This window comes from Peromyscus leucopus, chromosome 3, assembly GCF_004664715.2.
Source record: "Peromyscus leucopus breed LL Stock chromosome 3, UCI_PerLeu_2.1, whole genome shotgun sequence".
NCBI lineage: Eukaryota > Metazoa > Chordata > Mammalia > Rodentia > Cricetidae > Peromyscus > Peromyscus leucopus.
The window spans coordinates 81,580,163-81,597,648 of NC_051065.1; the positions used below are offsets into that span (position 1 = coordinate 81,580,163).

Consider the following 17,486-nt stretch of genomic DNA (forward strand, 5'->3'; position numbering starts at 1 on the left):
ACTAAGTAAAAATTACTTATCTAGTCTATTTGTATTTGACAAAATTAGAGAAAATATTTTATTATCTATCATATCTTTGTGAGTACAAAGTTTTGTACCTAATTTACCTTTTACCATAACTAAGGAAAACTATAACTATATAATCTTCAATTCCATCAAAGACCCCAGACAGGTGAAAGGTTACCTAATGACAGGGACATCTCACTGCCTGGACAGTCAACCAAAGTTTCTCTGTAATGTTTAGGGCATCTAACTCTGGCCTACAGCCTAGCATATCTGACAGACTTTCCTGTAAAGCAGAGAATTCTGAAGGACTGTCCTAACTTGTCTTGGCAAAGTTTGGCAGTCACCTTTCTTGTGTCTTGCTAGTCCAGTTTGGACTATATAATGTCAGCAATTGTGGCATGGGTAGTTTCTTTCCCTAATGACTAGCTTGTGCCTCAAAGAAAGCAAGTTCCATATGGAGGTTTTTCTGTTTTGTTTTGTTTTTGTTGTTGTTGTTATTGTTTTGTTTTTTGTTTTTTTTTTTTTTTTTTGATACCTATCATCTTCTCTGAAATAGATTGGTGCTTACAGGACCAGATGTGTCTCACTGTCATGAAAAGCTTTAGGTTATTAAACATATTAAATGTCATATTCTGTATGTCTTTAAAATATTTGAAGACCATATATCTAAAGCTTTAGGTTATTAAACTTATTAAATGCCATATTAACTAGGTCTTTAAAGTGTTTGAAGACCATATCGCTATCTAAACATATCTGTGTATGACCTTGAAATATACCTAATATGCCTATAAGGTTGACCATTATAGGTGACTATCAATCTGTATTTCTTTAATTATACATTATATTTTTAAATGAGCTCCATGAACACAATACTTTAAGCAAGAGTAGAAATATACATATAGTTTAACAAAATTAACTTTAAATTTGTATCAATAAACTAAAATTCATACTAATGTAAAATGTTTAAGATTAATAGTAATTTTTGGATTAAAGCAGATTTAATAATCTACCCTTTTATCCCATTATTTCTCTATCCCTCCTTTTCTTTTTAGAATGAGATCCCTGAATTTAATTTCCTTTGTTTAGCTTTTTTCCTGATCATTACCAATAACAACCTGTAACCAATCCTCCCTAAATAATAGTAAATATCCATAACCCATTTTTTGAGAATGTAGGCATAGTTTTCTAGACCACTTCCTAATTATTGTGGGGTGCTGGTAATCTTTCAGGGAACCTTGAGAAAATCAGTATAACTGTTAAGTCTTGGTTGTATTTTTCTGTGAGGCTGGATCATCCCTGTCAGCAGCCTGGAAGCTGTTTTTGATGCTGAATCACCTGGACCATTGTTTTCACTGGTGTCTGATCCCCTTGTTTTGAAAATATGCAAACTTTTAAAGATAACATACATATCTGCATTAGCACACGTATAGGTTGTGTATTGCACACAAGTCAGTTTGAAGATATTTTTTGCTATGTGTTTGAGCAGGTAAAATATACAGTACATGTCTTGTAGTTATTCTAGGTTTATTTCCTCATGTCTCTAGTCAGGATTTCATGGGTCTTCCTCAATCAAACCTGATTATGCATAACCAAGAGTGAATCCATACCTTCTCATTTCCTGTGAACCTCTTCCCCAATGTAACACATCTTTTGACTTAAATTTTGAAGTCAAGATATTTTTTAAATATATAGGTTGGTTGAACCTAGCAGTTTTCATAACCCAATGTCTCTTAGCAGCCAAAAATTCAAAGACAACACAATAACATACATTTTCCAGACTCTCTGTGTATTTCCCATCTTTTCATGGCTTATTGTACTTTTTTATTACCCTATTCCCTTTTTAAGGATTTATCTATTTTTTCCTTTTCTCTCCCAAGACTATGTATATTTTTAAGCACGCTGAAAACTGTTTAGAGGTTTTTTGGTTTTTTTTTTTTTTATCTGAATCTGTCTTTACTGCATATCTCTCTATATTTTTAACCACATTATTGTTTAAACTGCTAAGCAGCATGGCTATGACCAAAGTGATGGATTTGGTGGCTGGCTCTGCCCTGCTTTGCTTCCTAAGAGCTTAGCTTCATGGCAGAGGTACAGAAAGTCACACATACCACCACAACTCTGGAAAGCTGTTGGGTACACACAGCCACCAAGTAGAGTGCAGCTTGCTGAACAAAAACCCCATCCAAGTGCTGTGGCTATTTGTTTTTTCTCTTTTGGGCTCACAACCCAGCTCCCAAATAAATTCACACATGGAAGCTTATTCTTTATTATGAATGCCTGGCCTTAGCTTGGCTTAGTTTCTAGCCAGCTTTCCTTAACTTAAATTATCCCATATACCTTTTGCCTCTGGGCTTTTTCCATTCTCTTACTTCTGTAAACCTTACTCTTACTCCACATCTTGCTGTGCAGCTGGATGGCTGACCCCTAGTGTCTTCCTCCTTCTCTGACTAAACTTTTTCAATTCCCTCTTTCCAGATTTCTCCTTCTATTTATACTCTCTGCCTGTCAGCCCCACCTATCCTTTCTCATGCCTTACTGTTGGCCAGCTCTTTATTAGACCATCAGGTGTTTTACATAGGTACAGTAACACAACTTCACAGAGTTAAACAAATGCCATATAAACAAAAGTAACACACCTTAAAATACTTTCTACAACAAAGTGCTCCATAGTGGGGCCTCCCAAAAGAGCCATCCCTGCTACCAGCAGGAACTAGGAAGCCACATCTTAAAGGAGCCATGCCTCTGCTTGCTGCTAACAAACATAGCCTACCGATAAAAGGCAGTTACCAAGATGACACGCTTGACATTTTTGTGTGCTCAGAATCCTTTTTAAAGCTTATTCAGTCTTCATGTGGATGTATGTGACCCTGGATGTTAGGTATCATATGTAGGTGGAGTTTTCCCATCCCAGCAGCTGCTTCCAAATTACTACACAGAGGCTTATATTAATTGTAAATGCTCAGTCAATAGCTCAGGCTTGTTACCAGCTAACTCTTACACTTAAATTAATCCATAATTCTTATCTGTGTCAAGCCACATGGCTTGGTACCTTTACTCAGTACAACATTCTCATCTTGCTTTCTGCATTTGCTGATGACTCTCTGACTCTGCCCTTCCTCTTCCCAGCATTCTCTTAGTCTGGCTCTCACATTCAATCTCTTCCTGTCCAGCTATTGACCCAGCAGATTTTTATTAGCCAGTGAAAATAATACATATTTCTAGTGTACAAAAAGATTTTTCCACAGCACAGCTCCACATTTGTAAACAGAACTAAAACAACAGACTGGTGGTATCCAGAGGTGGGGAGCTAGAAGGCTGTGCTAATTCCAATTTCATATTTCCCATGCTCACTCTATGACACAGTAGATATCATATTCTGAGAGTTTCTGGTAGTGTAGAAAGACCAAAGGTTTTATATTGGTGAATATTTAAAAATTATTGTATAAAATAGATAAATGAATTGACTAAATTGATACATAAGAAAGGTAAGACTCAGCAAAAAGTAAGTTATGTCACCGTCCATTTCTGATTAGGTTTCTAGATATTCAGGATGTTTGTGACTTCATTCTGAATAAGTGGTTTTGAGTCTTTTTCTGTGCAGTGTAGCATCTCTAAATATAAGTAAGAAACAATGGCCCAGTTATCCACCAGACATCTCCTGTACCACTGATTCTGAAAAAAGCAATGAGCAACTCCCCAGGAAGGTGAATCAAAATTTAGAAACAGTTAAGTAAGGGGTATGTGTGTGTGTGTGTGTGTGTGTGTGTGTGTGTGTGTGTATGTCAGTAGAAATGGAAATGTCATCATAATTCTGATTTGCCTTCCTGGGGAGGGTGAAATTTCTCCCAAGCATAGAATACACAAGTGATGAAATTCAATGAAAATTTAGGAATTTCTCTATAGATCCACACAGGTAATTTTCATATTTATTAACATTTCAGTCATATAAAATAATCTCCTCATAAATTAATTAATTAATTAATTAATTAATTAATTAAACAAGCAAGCCATAGAGGTTGTTATTTAAGATACTTAGATGTATTCAACATTAAAGTATCAGTATTGGGCCTGGAAGATGGCCCAACAGGCAAAGGTGCTTGTACTCAAACCTCATGACCTCAGTTTGATTCGTGCCTGCATGGTGCAAAGTGAAAACTGACTCCAAGAAGTTGTCCTTTGACTTTCACATGCATGCTATAGTAAACATATACACATGCACGTGCACACACACACACACACACACACACACACACTACCACACACACACATGACCACACACACAACAATTACTTTACTTTACCTAGAATGTGTTAAAAGTATTATTATTTCAGAAAATTGATTCATTGAAATTGGTTTAGCATTCCATGTGGCATCTTACTTTTCTTCTCTCCCATTTTCTTGGTGCCTAAAAGCTGTAAATGCATTTCTATCTCCCTACACAAAATAATAAAAAAAGAGAGAAACACAGCTAGAAAATGCTCAGCATACATTTTATTGGTATTTATATTTGTCTAGAGAGGGCTTCCTACTGCTTTAATCACTACCACAGATCATTATTTTAAACAAGATGCCTATTTATTTAAATATGTATGCTCCTGTCACAGAATTTGAGTGTGAAGTCATTTATTCAGTGCTTTACTGCAATTCTGTAATGTGTCTTAAATAGGTAGAAGAGCATGTGCTGTTGTGATGGCTATCACTGGGAACCTAAGGGAACACACTGAGAAAAGGAATTATGATTTTAAGAAGTGTCTGTCTCCATGGCCTTTAATATCTTTTGACAGCTTCTGAAGAGTATACAACAGAGCATGGTGTAGGCTTTTTGGTATATGACATTACAAATCAGCCCTAACAAGTTTAGAGCCCAAACTATAATTTTTGTGCATAGAAATCTAGACAAAAGCTGATGTCAATTGAAGTTTCAAGGAACCTGCCTATGAGTTTACATGTTAAGCAATTGGGAATGTCTTGGAAACATTTTCTTAGAAATCTTTGGATAAGTTTTACTTTGCTAGTGTGTTAATGGTGACTTTGATAAAATGAATTAAGGGGAAAAAACAGATAATTTATTGACGTGTATCTGTGTCTAAGGCATTCCTGACTGATTCCACATGCACTGGCAATATGAACTAGGTAATTTGTTTGACTCTATTGGGGCAAGATTTTCAATAAGATATGCAAAATTCACATAAGCTTGTCTATAAGAATTCTCTGCAGTATTTTCAGTTTATATAAGAGACTTAAGATAATGCCCAAGGTATCATTTTTTTTTCTCCCTCAAGGCAAACTGAAATGCCACAAATCAAATTGTTTTCACACTACTAATGTATTCTTCTCTCTTTCAATTTTTCAGAGAGCTGACATTGGGATTTCTGCTTTAACTATTACTCCAGACAGAGAGAATGTTGTGGATTTTACAACACGTTACATGGACTACTCAGTGGGGGTTCTACTTCGAAGGGCAGAAAAGACAGTGGATATGTTTGCCTGTCTTGCACCATTTGATCTGTCTCTGTGGGCCTGCATTGCTGGCACAGTCCTTCTTGTGGGACTACTAGTCTACCTCTTGAACTGGCTTAATCCCCCACGATTGCAAATGGGATCAATGACATCTACTACACTCTACAACTCCATGTGGTTTGTGTATGGATCCTTTGTTCAGCAAGGTAAGGAGAAAGAGTGCATTTTACTAATATGAAGCTAGGGAAATGTGATTCAAATATTCAGTAAAATGATTTTGTATATAGCATTAATAAGAGCTCTTACGGATCCTCACAGCAGTGCTCAGAAGATAACATTTCCTACTGTCTTTTAGGGGATCTCAGGCATAGCAGGCTTTCAACAATAATGGCTGTTTATCTTTTGATGTAAATTCAGTTTCATCAGCAAAGGCAAGGCTGAATGTCAGTGGTAAGATTCACAAGTACCTCAAGGTCAGTTTTTCCTCTCAAACTCTGACTTCCTGAGAAATAGCTTTCCTGGCATGAAACTACTTACTACAAGAGAAAATACTTTTCAATTATTTACATGTATAACAGAGTTAGGACGTGTTCTTTGTTCAAATGTATTTTCTTTTCTCCGCATAATCATTAGCAGTACAAAGAAATTGTTTAACATAAGCCCATAATAGGAAATTTCATGATTAATGGTTCCTTTTAATATATAATCTTTACCAATGAATTTACCTTATGACTTTATTATTTCCAGAAGAATGTTTTTACTTTGTTATCTATACCCAGTTTACCCTCTTCTTTACAGATCTCTAATTAACTATATGATTCCCCTGTTTCAGAACAGTATATCTTTTGCATGATCTATTTGAGTCTACTGCTAATGTAGAAAATTGAAGAACAAGGATTGACAATCAGGCAAATTCAGCACAGGCACTGAACCCAAGAACTACATGCAAGAATTAACTCATAACTGAGTAGAAAGTGAGTATAGAGAGCAATGGAGAGTCAGGAGATTGGTGGTATTGATTTAATGGAACCAGTGAAACTTGAGTAATGACATAGTAGTTGATAGTGAAAAAGAAAAGGAGAAAAAGACTAACAAAATCTTTTCAGTGGTGGCTGGCAGTAACCACTAGAAAGATTCAAAGGAAATATCAGAAATGTAGTGGCATACATACCTTGAATATTTAATCAACTGGATTTGGTTGGTTGTATTAATTCTGTTGAAGAAGAAAAATTAATGTCAACCTTATTTTTGAAGCAAAGTCTTGTTTTGGTTGTTTAGAATCTCAAGCCTCTGCTGACAACTCAGTCCAGAGATTGAAATAGCTCATTCATTCCACTCACAAGTCAACTCCCATGGCTGATTTCAGCTGTTGGTTGTTAGAAGAGGCCTGTAGTCCTCAGGTTTCTCTTTTTTAGCCTCTCTACACTTCTGTCTGCCTGGTACAGTTGGTCTTTCTCATAATATCATGATTGCTTTCGCCAAAGAAAGAATCACACAAATTGGAGAATTCTGTCGTCTCTCTTGTTGAGTTCTTCTTTGAGACAATTTCTTGAATAGGCTTGACACAGGGAATTTTTATGGGAATTAAAATTATGGAGTTTTAAAATAGATTAAACTGTACTAAAATAAATATTTGTTAAATAAAAACTAAATATGGCTTGGCTATGGATAGGTTATTGGCAAGGCAGTGGATGAAATGGTAAGCTCTGGGATAACCAAGAAACAAGTACAAGGATCATTAAAAGTGAAATAGAGAATAAGAGTAGAAAGTTTGAGCAGGAGAAATTAGCAGAAGTCTTGATGAGATTACAAACAACAGTGGAAATATCAGAATGAGTAGCTTTGATGAATATTCATAAAATTGGACATCTGAAACTAATTTTTTAAAAATTAAATAGTAGAGTAATAGTCACCAATATGTATTTTCACATTTCTGAAGTTAAAAGTCGGTGAAAGACCCCAAAGCAGATCAATAAATGTGAGATGAACCTTCTGTAACAACTTACAGATTCGATTGGAGAAGACGTAAATGAGCTACCTAGCAAAGTTGGTTGTCAATACTGAAGAAGAATGGCTAGGCGGACAGCAGACATGAAGAGCGCTAAAAGAAAGAGGAGGTCGCATAGCTATGTAGTTAACTTGTTTCATCACATCCTTTTCCATTACTGTCATCTGTGGGTAGTTTCTCCAATCATGGAGCATGCCAGTAACACACACCCTGCCCTGGCCACCCTTGCACTTCTCAGTTGTCTGTTGAAAGAGTCACTAGACCACCCTCTGGAAAGGCAAGACATAACAGAAACTCCACCATGCCAAATACACTTGAATTCTTAATTCTTTTACATAAGCCTTAAACCTTTTTTTTTTTTTTTTCCAAAATAGGTCATCAACCACCTGGACATACAGAGAAATCTTAATTAACCACACCCAGATTCTTCTTCTTTTTCTACCCCCGTTCACCAATTCTGTCAATTTTTCCTCAAATATTTTATAAGTAGAAGTTTGTTTTTTTTTTTTTAATGGAGAAATTAGACCAACTTCATTTCTTTCCTGAAGTGTATGAGCCTCTTAACAGCTCTTCCTTTTACTGACATTCCCATGAAGTTAACTGATACACACAAAGGTGTGTGTGTGTGTGTGTGTGTGTGTGTGTGTGTGTGTTAAGTATATATAAAAGATGACCACAACATTTCCCATCTTCACGTGCTTCCTTAACTTCTCAGTAACCTCTGACTACAGATCTGAGCCCTTTATGGTCTGGCTAATATTCCAGCTCTGAGTGCCATCCAGGGATCAGTTCTTATCTACTGACACTGAGACATCACAGTAAGTGGACAGTTATTCTAACCTTTTGCTGAGGTGAGCCTGGCTGCTGCTTCTCTGCTTTTGTTGCTATTTTTGCAAATCCTGAAGTACTTCTGATGTTATCCTGTCCAGTATTCACTCCCATCCTCTACTCAGACTTGACAAGCTCCAGCTCACCCTTCAAGTCTTATCTTGGTGTCTCCACCTTCACGAAACTTTTTCAGGCTAAGGCACCATCTCATATGCTTTTTAAGACAAATGTATTTTACTACTTACAAGTATATGCAAAGCAAATACCTTTCTTTCCTCTTCTATTTATCATCACCCAGATATTTCTTCTGCTTTTAGATAAAATTTATTTTTTATTTTTTTATTGCATTTTTTATTTTATAATTTAATTTAATTTTACATATCAGCCACAGATTCCCCTGTCCTCCCTCCTCCTGCTCCCTCAGCCCACCCCCCCATTCCCATTTCCTCCAGGGCAAGGACTCCCCTGAGCATTCAGCTCAACCTGGTAGATTCGGTCGAGGAAAGTCCAGTCCCCTCCTCCCAGGCTGAGCAAAATGTCCCTGCATAGGCACCAGGTTCCAAACAGCCAGCTCATACACTAAGGACAGATCCTGGTTCCACTGCCTGGGGGCCTCCCAAACAGTTCAAGCTAATCAACTGTCTCACTTATCTAGAGGGCCTGATCCAGTTGGGGGCTCCTCAGCTATCAGTTCATAGTTCATGTGTTTCCATTAGTTTGGCTATTTGTCCCTGTGCTTTTTCCAATCATGGTCTCAACAATTCTCATTCATACAATCCACCCTCTTTCTTGCCAATTGGACTCTTGGAGCTCCACCTGGGGCCTGGCCATGGATCTCTGCATCTGCTTCCATCAGTCATTGGATGAGAGTTCTAGCACAATTAGATAAAATTTATTATAAAAATTGCAAATGAATAAAAACAACATACACTAATACCAACCAGACTCAAAGTATATACAACTAAATGAACTTATGTACAGTTAAACATTGCATTTCAAAACAGAGCATTGTTTTAAGTGCAGAATAATACTCTATTTACTTCCTTAGTCCCTTTGCCCACAATTCAGTGTCTTTTTCATGTAAAGTGGTTAATAAATATTCACTGAAAAGTATTGGAGAAATTATTTTGGCCACTCCACGTAGTTAAAAGGATATTTATTTAATGGCGTAACTCACAAATTAAGTAATGGGTAGGTCGCAGGGTCTGGGGAAGGTGTAACGCAGTCCAGCGGTGTTCTCCGGAGCTCTGCACAGTCAATCTCCACCGGTCAGCATCCCGGCACCAAGCGAGCGCCCAGAGAGAGCGCTGGCCCATCCAGCTCTCGGGTCCCCAGGCGCCTCCCCTCGCCCCGCCTCGTAGGCGTGACAGTTGCCAGAGTCTCAATGGGGGTTGGAATTTCCAGAACCAAGCTGGAATGGCTACCCACTACATCTCCCCCTTTTTGTCTAAATAAGAAGGTTCTAAACTAATACAAGACTATATACAAAAGAATGGTTATCAAATATTGTCCAGAAATAATGAGAGATAATGACCTAGATAAGATGTAACTACAACCAATGCAAACAATATCAAGCAAGAAACACATACTAAAATCCAGAGAAGTATAGAGCATAGGTAAACAGCATGTTATAAAGATCATTCAAAGGTGTCCTATCCTAAAGAACCTGAATCTAATACTTAATATGTTCTATCTAAGATATTATATATACTAAGTTGTAACTATAACTGCTAGTCTTCAATCCCATTAAAGACCTGAGAAGGAACATATTGGTACCTGAGAAATGGTAGATGGATGCAAGCAACTTTCGGGAATCTTGCAAGAGTAGACCAAGACAGCTGGTAGCCTGGACAGTCACCTAATGTTTCTCAGCATTGTTGGTGCATTCAAATTGGCTACAGGCCTAGAGTATCTGACAGACCATTTTCAGAAGCAGGATTTCTGAAAGACCATCTTACCCTGTCTTGGCAGAGTACAGTGGTCGCTTTCCTTGTGTCCCGCTTGTCCAGGAAGGAGAGCATTGCATTTGTACTGTCAGCCATCAAGGCAAGGGCAGTTCTTTGCCCAGTAGGCCATTTTGTGCCAAAAAGACAAACTTCCAAATGGAAATGTCTTAGAAGGCCAACATTCTCTTGGGATCAATTGGTGTAGCCAGGAGCAATTGTGTCTCACGTCAACAGAATTTTAAGTTATTTAAATGCCATATTCTCTAGGTCTATGAAGTGTTTGAAGATTACCTATCTATCTGAAATATATCTATGTATACCTAGAAGACTTAACTAACATGGCTACAGATATGATTATCATAGATGACTAATTATTAATCTATTTTTTAATTATCCATTACAATTTTAAATGAGTTACATAAACATAATACCTCAAACAAGAATAGAAATATATATATATACAGTATAACAAAATTAACTTCAAGTTTGTATCAATAAACTAAAATTTATACCAATGTAAAACATTTTAAACATAAACTAAAATCTATACCATTGTAAAACATTTTAAACAAGTTGTTCTTTAAAAGTTCTTTAAAATCTACCCTTTTATCTTATCATCTCCATATCCTCCTACATATCTAATCATATCCCCTTTTTCTTTTTTAGAAAGAGATCACATTTATAATCAACCTGTTTTAAATAAAAATATTGGTTTTTCTCTGTCCCACACCAGAGGGCTCTTCTGATTTGGGACACAAGAATCTCTTAACCATTTTTTTTAAAGCAATATGTCTGGGTTTAGAGGGGGAGTGAGCCAATTCCACCTCTAAAGCCAGCTTGGTATATTTGGGAATTTGGGCGTAGCATCTCTTACTACTTCCTGCTGGAGGGGGGCGCTGTATCTTATGGGGGACGCAAAGAAAATTTTAGGCCTATGGAATAGTCCGTGAGGCTGTATTGTGTGAACCAGTTGCCTTGAAACCGTTCTGGATGTTGGATCATCTGGGCCATGGTGTCATTGGAGACCTTTCAGGGGGTCTTGGCTGGTGAAACCTGATGTATCTTAATCTGGTTCAAATCCACAGCCTCTGGCTTTCTGTGAAAACAAAAGCAGAACCTCTTTTCCAAAGCAACATATCCTTAAATCCAAATTTTAAAGTCAAGGTACCTTTAAAATATACATTTTGGCATAACTCAACAGCTTTTGCAATCAAATGTTTTTGTTCAGTTACGAATATCAAAGACAACATAATCCAGATTTTCTGTGTGGTAGCCATCTTTATGTGGCTGATGTTTTATATTACCTTGAGCCTATTGCTTTAAACTGTACCATTTTAAGACTGAAACAGCGCTGTGGCTGCTGGCTCCGCCCACTTCAGCTTCCCAACATGGCAGTGGTACGTTTTCCGCCAGCACTGGGAGTCATCAAGTCTCAGAAATAGTGGGTCTAAGCTTTTATCAAAGCAGCGTGTAGCCCAGAAACCTCTTTTTTTAAAAAAAAAAATACTAGTAAAGACTAAATCTACCACACAGCTTAATGTGCTGCTGGCAGACGCCTCATTTCCGCCATACTGCTGGTCAAACGCACACGCCAGGAACCCGCCAGTGTTCAAACCTGCGTTTTGCAGCATCTAGCTGCCCAAATGAGACAAGAAGCAGGAACCTGGTTTTGGCTCCGTTTAGAATAGGTTATTAAATATTGTCAGGTTTAAGGTGGAAACTCGAGCCGTTGGGCACCATTTGTTGCTGGAGGGCTTCTCTCCTGGTTCCCCAAGCCCCGCAGTCCCACAATCTACATATAAAATAATCACTCAGACGCTTATATCACTTATAAACTGTATGGCCATGGCAGGCTTCTTGCTAACTGTTCTTTTATCTTAAATTAACCCAATTCTATAAATCTATACCTTGCCATGTGGCTGGTGGCTTACCGGCGTCTTTACATGCTGCTTGTCCTGGTGGTGGCTGCAGTGTCTCTCCCCCTTCTTCCTGTTTGCTGACCAGCTCTCGGGTCCCCAGGTGCCTCCCCTTGCCCTGCCTCGTAGGTGTGACAGTTGCCAGAGTCTCAATGGGGGTTGGAACTTCCAGAACCAAGCTGGAATGGCTACCCACTACAGAAAAGTCAATAGATGAACATAAGCTGAATATTTATATAAGTCATGGAGTTACCAGAAATTCTGTACTTATAAGTTTGCAATCTGAAAACAAATTCACTGAAATTGCCCCAATGACCCCAAATCATCAAGCCAAAGAAGTTATGTATACTGTGTAAAAAGTACCCATCACTGAGTTGTTTATTTTGTAAACAAACAAACAAACAAAACAAAACACCTAAATAAGATCTCCTGTATGTAGAGTTACTTTTGAAAATATTTACAAGTATGCATTAGCTTTCTTAATTCTTTCTTCATTTGACAAAAATTCAAGTTAAGTTTTGGAGCAAAAGCAAACAAAAAGAAAAGAGCTACCTGAATGGTCATCATGATTTTCTAGTTCTGTAACAATGCAGGGGATATTAACAGTTAAACATACATTAAGCATGTCTCTATCACAACTTCTTTGTTAAATGTTCCCCACAGCCTGTAGGTTGGCCATAAATTTACATGAATTCATAATGAAGGATAATGCTGAAGTGTATGTAATTAACCAACTTGCCTTTGAGAAGCTGCTGTCTGTTCACTGGCTAACAATGTAAAGGTGAAGCCATTAAAAGGTACTGAGGGCATTGTTCTGCTCTGATTAAAAGTAAATTAAAGGTCCATAAACTCTATGAAAAGAGAATCAATGAGCAGTACTATCCATGAATAAGCAATGGATTTGGAGTTACTGATAATTTCTGATGAAAATACAGTCTCTTTAGAGGAAGCACAGCTGTTATTTCAAAATTAAATATTTATTGAGACACTTTTCTAGATTGAAAAGGGGTGAGCAGGCATTTTATGTTTTAGTGTTCTGAAAAGGAGTTCATGAAGAGCTACAAGCAGAAAAAATGTTAAATATATCTGAGTTGTTTACTATTCCTTATTTTTTAAAAAATCAGTGATTTCACAACATTCTGGAAAAAAAACAGCTTTGGGAATTCAACTGTATAAAAGCAATATGGTCCATTACAGAGATAAACTCAGTACATCTGTGTGGTTAGAACATTAGAGCTTGTGAATTAGGTTGTTAAATGCAAGAATGAGAGACCAATTTAATACATTTTGTTGTCATTTTATCATCCCTCATCACTACATCTACATATCTGTCCTTGAAGTCAGCATATTATAAACATTGGAGTCTGAGTTTCAAAGGTCCTCTAACATGTTCATTGGCAGTGATTCTAATGCCACCAAAGCTCAATTGACTGGCTCACAAATGTAGTTCCATGTAACTTGTTTGCTGTTTATAAACAAAATAGAAAGGGAAATCTTGATTTGTTCTTCTATGAGTTTATCTGATTTTAAGAACCATAAGTGCTTATAGCCATGCATCAGTCAATCATCTAGCATCCTTTACATAGTGACAGTGTCCCAGGAAGAGTAGGACCAGAAAAAAGAACAGGGAACATGTTTAATATGTTTTTGCCATGCCCAACCTAGCCATTTGAATATGGTGATAAGAAAAAAAAACCCTAATATTTGTTTTTATTTATTCTTTGAGAATTTCATACAATATATATTTATCATATCCTTTCACATTAAACAACTCCTTCCAGATACACTACCCAGCATATACACAAGTACATGTTCTTTCTCATTTTTTTAAAAAGACACTGGAGTCCAATTTTTGTTGGCCAATTACTCCTGAGCATGGGTCCTATCCTGGAGTGTGGCTGATATTTCCATTGTCACTTGAGTGAAGAACACTGATTTTTCTCATCTCACCAGCTATTATTTGTAAAGAGCTTTTCAGCTAGAGGTGGAATGCTGTAACCACTTGCTCCTCTGTTCTGGAATTCCCTCTTCTTCTGCTTATCAGAGTCTCTGTGAGTGCATACCTGTGTCTCCCTGTTGTACCTGGGAAATGCTGTTTCCTTAAAATCATCCACTGCCCCTGGCTCTTCAAATCTTTCCAACCCCTCTTCCCAATAGAACCCTGAACCTTTAAGGCAGTGGTTCACAACCTATAGATTGTGACTCTTTGGGGGGTTGAATGACCCTTTTATAGGGGTTGTATTAGATCATCCTGCCTATGAGACATTTGTATTACAATTCATAAATAATGGTAGCAAAATTACACTTATAAAGTAGCAATGAAAATCGTTTTATGATTTTCACTACAACATGAAGAACTGCATTAGAGTCTCAGCATTAGGAAGGTTGAGAACAACTGGTTTAAGTGAAGGGATGATAGAGATACCCTATCCATGGCTGAGAACTTCAAAAATCTCTCTCACTCTCTGCATATTGAAGGACATATAGTATTTGTAAGTGTGTTCTATGCCAGAAAAAAAAGCATTTCCAATTATAGGATCAAATAAAGTTATTGAAAACAGAAAAGAAGGAAAACTCTTTGTTAGTTTTAGGGATCAAACAGGTCTACAAATACTAGCACTGGATAGAAAAAGGGTCCATAGGAAAGCTAAAAATAAATCCATGCTTCCGCATAAGAGTTAACCTGAGAGGCAACACACTGGCTTTTAAATCTTGAGATAATTTTTGAAGGCAATAAAATTCTTCCCACTGCCAGATGAATTTTATTGTTACAGAGAATCACAATCAATTCCACAGAAGCGTCAATCTTCTCTACTGAGTCAGGAAACACAAGAGATGAGTGAGCTTCCATACCTTTAAGACTTGAGAGAGCATAACTCAGAAGACCACTGCTGTAACAATGGAGAGCTCAAATACAAAATCCCAAAGGACTGGGGTCTTAGAATGCAATAGTTAAGTCACCCCTTTGTGATGGTATCCGATATTTCACACTTAATTTGAATATAACAGAAGTGATATTGGATAACTCAGTTGTTTACTGATGGTAATAAGCACAGGGAAGTAATTCCCAATGACGGTTAACTAGGCTATAAAGACAGATTTCCCCACATATTCTATTCATACAGGGAGTAACTCAAAGGGCTGTCTGTAATTTTATTTATGTTCAAACAACCTCTCTGTTGTTGCTAATTATGATGGACAATCCTTAGCCAAGAGAGTGGGTGTTAAACACTCTGAGAGCTGCCATAGCCACTCCAGAATCTCCCCATGAGGATTTAGAACATGACAGTGTGCTCACGGTCATTTTTGTAACAGCAGAATTTTCTGCCACTAAAGCAAATTCATAAGTCTTTGCACTGAAAAAGAGAGTTCAGATAATAAGGATGGTGACTACAGAATTGTTGAGGGTGAAATGTGAATGTGCTAGTTTAGTTCCCCAGGGGCCTTAATGAGCTAAACAATGAATCCATGAACCACAAGTATGCAACATGCTCTTGAACATAGTTTCTCTTCCTGCCAACCCTGCTGATTAAGCCAGAAAACCCTTCCCATGCTGAACTATTTAATGGGTAAAAGTAATCAAAAATATAAAGCACAAATCACCCTCTCTATAGAGAGTATAATGGATACAAACTATTTTCCTGACTCTTACAAACTCCACATGAAGATATTCCATATTGAAAAGTACTATTACCATTGAACAAGACAAAAAAGTAGCTTCTCATGAAAACATTTAATGAATTGAAAGGTGATTTTTAACAATATACCTTTAAGTCTAAATTTAATGAAGGAAATGGTAGTTGTCATAGGTCATTTAAAATAGCTTTCCCTAGCATATAAATTGTCCATGGATTTTAGAGATGGATATGACAATGTGTCTCCATCCCAGCTTAGGAAAGAAGTATAGAAATGTATATTGCTGAAATGATTTATTCTAGAATTGGTTTAATATTGGTTAACGGTAAATAATTGGGCTTGAAGGACTACAGATCATGGTTAAAAAAAAAAAGAGCAGCTTAGAATATAAATTTGGAAATTCAATTTTAGATTGATATCCATAAAAGCTGTATCCATTTCCCCCTCTCATCAATGATTACATAGTTAGATGTATAACACTGACACCTGTGGTCCTTAAAGTATTAGACATTCTTTAGGAAGCATCTACTTAGGCCATGACCTTCAAAATCCAATCAAACATTTGAAAACCTAAGACTGGACGTTTAGCATAGTTCATCATTGTATCCTTACAATCAAACTGTAATGTATCAAATACTATAGGATGGACTCTGACTGCCAGCTTAAAAATTGGAAAGGTAATAATGACCTTGAGACGTTTTTGTTGTTGTTTAAGATTTGTTTATTTATTTTTATCTTATATGTGTTGGGGATTTTTGCCTAAATGTATGTACATGCACCAGATGTATGCCTGGTACTTATAGAGGCCAGAAGGGGATGTCAGGACTTCTGGAACTGAAGTTACAAAAGGTTGTGAGCTACCATGTGGGAACTGAACCTAGGGCCTCGAGAAGAGCAGAAAGTGCTCTTAACTGCTGAGACAGTTCTCCAGCCCTGTGAAACATTTTATTTAGAACTCTTGAATGTGATATAAACACACACACACACACACACACACACACTATAAGGCATAAAAATTCCAATGCATAATAGGTGGTACAAATTCACATTATATACCTTGTCATATGTATCACTGTCTGACATTTGTAAATTATATGCTTCTCTCTCTCTCTCCTCTCCTCTCTCTCTCTCTCTCTCTCTCTCTCTCTCTCTCTCTCTCTCTCTCTCTCTCTGTCTCTCTCTCTGTCTCTCTCTCTCTCTGTCTCTCTTTCTCTCTCCCCTCTCTCAAGTTAATGGCCAAAGAGAGCCTTATGCTTGCTAAGCAAGCACTCTACCACTGAGATAAATCCCCAACTTTTATTAACTATTTCCTTAATGGAAATTTGTGTATTTCTTGTGTCTGTGTCCTCGTGTCTGTCAAAATTTAACAGGAGACTAAGTATGACTGCTATTTCTTCTCCATAGATACATGAAATTGCTCCTTGATTTGTGGCCATGTACCAAATTTATAGATTCTCTCAATGTTTACAACTCCATCTCTTAGCCTCCAAGCTGATCTGTTTGGGACTTGCACACAGCCTGTTGTGTCTACTTCAGTTTTTTTTTCTAACCATTAACATTTATATCCATTATCCAAGTTCAACTTCTGCGTGTTCTGAAAGCATTTCTTCTGCCTTTCCTAATTTAAATTCTTCTTTCTTCAGGAAGCATCTACTTATATATTCAATATGAATTACTTATCCAGTC

The 17,486-nt window shown here is 37.1% G+C and overlaps 1 protein-coding gene across 2 annotated transcripts in view; it reads left to right on the top strand.

The window, feature by feature from the left end:
- Nucleotides 1-17,486, top strand: part of Grid2 (glutamate ionotropic receptor delta type subunit 2) — a 1,432,020-nt gene that overhangs the window by 1,104,599 nt on the left and 309,935 nt on the right. For both annotated transcript variants that reach the window (XM_028880742.2, XM_028880745.2), the window contains exon 11: nt 5,360-5,672. In XM_028880742.2, the coding sequence (XP_028736575.1) occupies nt 5,360-5,672 (313 nt within the window). The remainder of the gene's footprint in view (nt 1-5,359; nt 5,673-17,486) is intronic.